This window comes from Cebidichthys violaceus, unplaced genomic scaffold (assembly GCF_023349555.1).
Source record: "Cebidichthys violaceus isolate CVI_PGR_0920_01 unplaced genomic scaffold, fCebVio1.0.p SCAF_163, whole genome shotgun sequence".
Lineage (NCBI taxonomy): Eukaryota > Metazoa > Chordata > Actinopteri > Perciformes > Stichaeidae > Cebidichthys > Cebidichthys violaceus.
In genome coordinates this window covers 117501-122500 of record NW_027176333.1, presented here as the reverse complement: position 1 = coordinate 122500, position 5000 = coordinate 117501, and the positions used below count along the sequence as shown (strand labels likewise).

General features: G+C 36.5%; 1 protein-coding gene across 1 annotated transcript in view; it reads left to right on the top strand.

The window, feature by feature from the left end:
* The window catches only part of aldh5a1 (aldehyde dehydrogenase 5 family, member A1 (succinate-semialdehyde dehydrogenase)), an 18479-nt gene that overhangs the window by 4331 nt on the left and 9148 nt on the right, over window positions 1-5000 (top strand). Inside the window, 5 exon segments of the mRNA XM_068711591.1 lie at window positions 1655-1738; window positions 2064-2234; window positions 4065-4180; window positions 4270-4345; window positions 4347-4415. Of these exon segments, the coding sequence (XP_068567692.1) occupies window positions 1655-1738; window positions 2064-2234; window positions 4065-4180; window positions 4270-4345; window positions 4347-4415 (516 nt within the window).

Genomic DNA, 5000 nt, shown 5'->3' with positions numbered 1-5000 from the left:
TTCACACAGGGGCAAGTAGGTTTGGATAGCTTTACTCCCTTAATAAATTAAATCATCATCTAAAAACTGCTTTTTGAGATCTTTTAGCCGACTTCACTTTGTCAGACAGGTTCTATTGAAGTGATTTCTTGATTCAACAGGTCTGGCAGTAATCAGGCCTGGGTGTGGATCGTGAAATTGAACTCAGCTTTCCAAAAAATCACAGTTGATTCATGATTTATCAAGGGGGGGCAATTACTTTTTCACACAGGGCCAAGTAGGTTTGGATAGCTTTACTCCCTTAATAAATTAAATCATCATTTAAAAACTGGATTTTGTATTTACTCTGGTTATCTTTGTCTCATATTAAAGTTAGTTTGATGATCTGAAACATTTAAGTGTGACAAATATGCAAAACTATAAGAAACCAGGAAGGGGGCAAATACTTTTTCACAGCACTGTATATGTGTGTATATAGATGTATTTATTTATTTGAGTAGATTATAGTTGTTGATGTATTCATGTGTTCATCACTATAATGTTGGTAAATAGTTTTTTTTCTATAATAAAACATTTATTAGATGAATATACAGTAATTGTTATTATTGATCAGAATAAAGTAACTTGAGTTAATAAATAATAATAAACACGATGTTTACTTCAGAACCGTGTTTTATAAAAACAATGAGAAACAGTTTCATATAGAAAATAAATGACAAAGCTGTTCGTTATTAAACCAAAGTCCAGCTCAGTCAGTTTGGTGACAATTTGACTTCTTCTGTTGTTCTTTATAAGTAGAATACAAAGCGCTCATATGAACGAGGCTCCTTGAACTATACCTTTTAGACTTTAATTTCTTTTTATCATCTGAAGTTAATTGAACATGAGTCTCGTTAAACATGAACACACAATTTCATACTCGTATTTATTTTACTCACAATCATGACTGTTCAGTGAAATAGTTTCAATTTGTTCCTGTTTTTTAGTAATTTTCTTTTTTTAGGGCTGATGAGATTAAATGTTTTTCTACTTGGCAACAGTCACAATCTGATCATTTAGTACTTTTTATCTCTTTTTAAAGTATTGATTAATATTTTTAGATGATTTAAAAATTATTTTAAATAACTGCACATGAATTTAGAACATGTGAAATCAGTGAAATGTTTTCTGAATTCTCTGTAAAACATCTGAACATGTGAGTGTTTCTACAATAACTTTTATAACTACAAACTATAGAAACAATTTAGATTTATAAATTTAACAATTTATCACTTTTAGGACTTCAAGCTGATTCAATTTCAAATGTTCATTAAAACAAAACCACATGATAGAAAACCTAACCTCTAGTTTATCTTATTTAATTAAATGTTCCTCTATTTATCTTATTTACTTTTTTATATTTGATTTAGATGTTCCTCTAGTTATTTTTTTGGTTTATTTGATAAGGCACATTAATAATAACATTGCTGTAAATGTGCCAGAATTAGCCAAGAGGCTATTTTCATCTGTAGTCCCAATCTGTAGTTTATCTTGCTGTTTACTCTTTAATATTTTCCACTCTGTGCAATATTAATCTTCTAGTGTTTCCGCTCACAGACTCACTGAAACCTATTAACTGTGAATAACAACATGTGGTCATGTGACTCCTGAAGCGATGTGATTGGTCGTCCTGTAGGAGCGGAGCATCGTGTTGAGGAAGTGGTTCAACCTGCTGACGCTGCACAAAGCAGATCTGGCTAAACTCATCACCTTTGAATGTGTGAGTATAACAAATATAGTGTGTGTGTGTGTGTGTGTGTGTGTGTGTGTGTGTGTGTGTGGTGTGTGTGTGTGTGTGTGTGTGTGTGTGTGTGTGTGTGTGTGTGTGTGTGTGTGTGTGTGTGTGAAAAGAGACGGAGAGCTTTGAGTTTGATCTGCAGTAACCTGTCTGTCCTCTTTGTCTCCTTGTCTGTCTCCCTGTCTGTCTGTCTCTTTGTCTCCCTGTCTCTCTCCCTGTCTGTCTGTCTCTTTGTCTCCCTGCCTGTCTGCCTTCCTGTCTCTCTCTCTGTCTGTCTGTCTCCCTGCCTGCCTGTCCTGTCTTCCAGGGTAAACCCCTGGCTGAGTCTCTTGGTGAGGTGGCGTACTCCGCCTCCTTCTTGGAGTGGTTTTCAGAGGAGGCTCGGCGGGTCTATGGAGACCTGGTCCCGTCGCCCGCCAGAGACCGGAAGATTCTCCTCCTCAAACAGCCTGTGGGCGTGGCCTCCATCATCACACCGGTGAGCAGTCAATAAGAAGCTGACTCTTATAGCTACAACATGTCACCTACTATTATGGGATGGAGATGCTTCACCATCAGGTCTTTCACTGTAAGACCTTCATCAGCTCGGTTTACTGATCATTAGCTAATGCTAGCATGCTAATATGCTAAGCTAACATGGGGGAAACATGTTATGTATATATGAATGATATATGTATAATATATGAATGATATATGTATAATATATAAATAATAAACGTATAATATAGGCATTATATATTTATAATATAGGTATATTATATGAATGATGTATCATTCATATATTATACATATAGTACCGTATTTTCCGCACTATAAGGCGCACCGGATTATAAGGCGCACCTTCAATGAATGGCCTATTTTAGAACTGTTTTTATATATCGGGCGCACCGGATTATAAGGCGCATAGAATAGAAGCTACTACAGTCAAACGTTTGACTGGGGTTGCGTTATGCATCCACTAGATGGAGCTGTGCTAAAGGGAATGTCAACAAAACAGTCAGATAAATCATTCAGTCAAACTTTATTGATTTTTGATTTCATTCACAATACGGTAAGTTAAACGTAGAGGGGAACTTTTCCCTGATTCAGTAAACACGTAAAAGAAACAGTCTGATACCACTAAATCAAACGTTAGTGCATTCACAATATAGTAACTCTCGAAATTGTTCAACTTACGTATAAAACGTAGTTAGTGCATTCACAATAACTCAACGTTGTTCAAACGTTAATGTGCATATTCACAATATCTCCCAGCATTGTTCAGTTGTAAACACGTAAAAGAAACACAATCTGATACCGCTAAATCAAAAGTTAGTGCATAACTCAACATTGTTCAGTTACGGTACGTATATAACACATAAAGCTCACTTTTTCAGTTCATTCCCCGTCCACGAATCCCTCGAATTCTTCTTCTTCAGTGTCCGAATTGAACAGTTGGGCGAGTACGGCATCCAATATGCCCGGCTCCCTCTCGTCATTATCCGAGTCAGTGTCGCTGCTATTGCCTGGCAGTTCAGTGATTATTCCTGCCTTCGTGAAAGCTCGGACCACAGTTGAGACTGATATATCAGCCCAGGCATCCACGATCCATTGGCAAATAGTGGCATAAGTCGTTCGGCGACGGTGCGGCTTTGTAGTTTACCAGTCGTACTGAAACATTTTGACAGAGCGCCGTGTACAACCAGTATGGATCAACCAATTAACCAATTGATCCATATATAAGGCGCTCCGGATTACAAGACGCACTGTCGTTTTTTGAGAAAATTAAAGGCTTTTAAGTGTGCCTTATAGTGCGGAAAATACGGTACACACATTGTGTAATATATGTATAATATTTTGGCTCTGAGTTATGCTCTGCTTCATGCTCTTAGATGCTTGTTTAAAGGAAATGTACTTATGACTTCTGGTGACTAGTAGTTCTTTTGATTACCAATGTTGATTGCACTTATTGTAAGTCGCTTTGGATAAAAGTGTCTGCTAAATGACTGTAATGTGATGTATTGTAATATATGAAAAAATATACATGTATAATATATGAATGATATGAATCTTTTGTTCTCGTCCACAGTGGAACTTCCCCATATAATATATGTAATATATATGTATAATATACATGTAGAATATATGTACAATATATGAAGGACATGAATCGTTTGTTCTTGTCCACAGTGGAACTTCCCCATATAATATATGTATAATATACATGTATAATATATGTATAATATACATGTATAATATATGTATAATATACATGTATAATATATGTACAATATATGAATGACATAAATCGTTTTGATCTCGTCCACAGTGGAACTTCCCCAGTGCGATGATCACCAGGAAGGTAGCAGCCGCTCTGGCCGCCGGTTGCACGGTGGTGGTGAAGCCGGCCGAGGACACGCCGCTGTCCGCTCTGCTCTGGCCGAGGTGGGTTCTCTGAACACGTAGAAAACGTAGAAAACGTAGAAAACGTAGAAAACGTTCTTTCTCTGAACATCTGGCTTGTTGTTCTGCAGCTGGCGGAGCAGGCGGGGGTCCCTGCGGGGGGTGTTTAACGTGGTCCCGTGTTCCAGAAAGAAGACTCCAGCAGTCGGGAGAGGTTCTCTGCACTGACCCACTAGTGGCCAAAATCTCCTTCACTGGATCCACCGCCACGGGAAAGGTGAGTGCAGAGTCTTTAAGAGGAGGGGGGGGCTATTAACTATACTAATTTTATACAACTTATTATATATACTACTTATTATATAAGTAAGTAGTATATGTTGAGTCACAAGAGTCCAGCCTGCATCGCCCCCTGCTGCTGGGAGGCTTTAAGAGGAGGAGGGTGTATTTTATATATCTATATATAGATATATATCTATCGAGATATATATATATATATATAGATATAGATATAGATATAGATATATCTATATATATATATATATATATATAGATATAGATATACAGATATATCTCTCTTGCAAAAAAAATCTCATTGTTATGCGCAAAGTATGTCTGAAAAAAAGTCATAGTATAGTATGTCTAAAAAAGTCGTGGTACGTTAAAAAAAGTCATAGTATAGTATGTCTGAAAAAAGTCATTGTATAGTATGTTGAAAAAAGTCATAGTTTAGTATGTTGAATAAAGTCATAGTATAGTACGTCTAAAAAAAGTCATAGTATAGTACGTCTAAAAAGTCATAGTATAGTATGTTGAAAAAAGTCATAGTTTAGTATGTTGAAAAAAGTCATAGTTTAGTATGTTG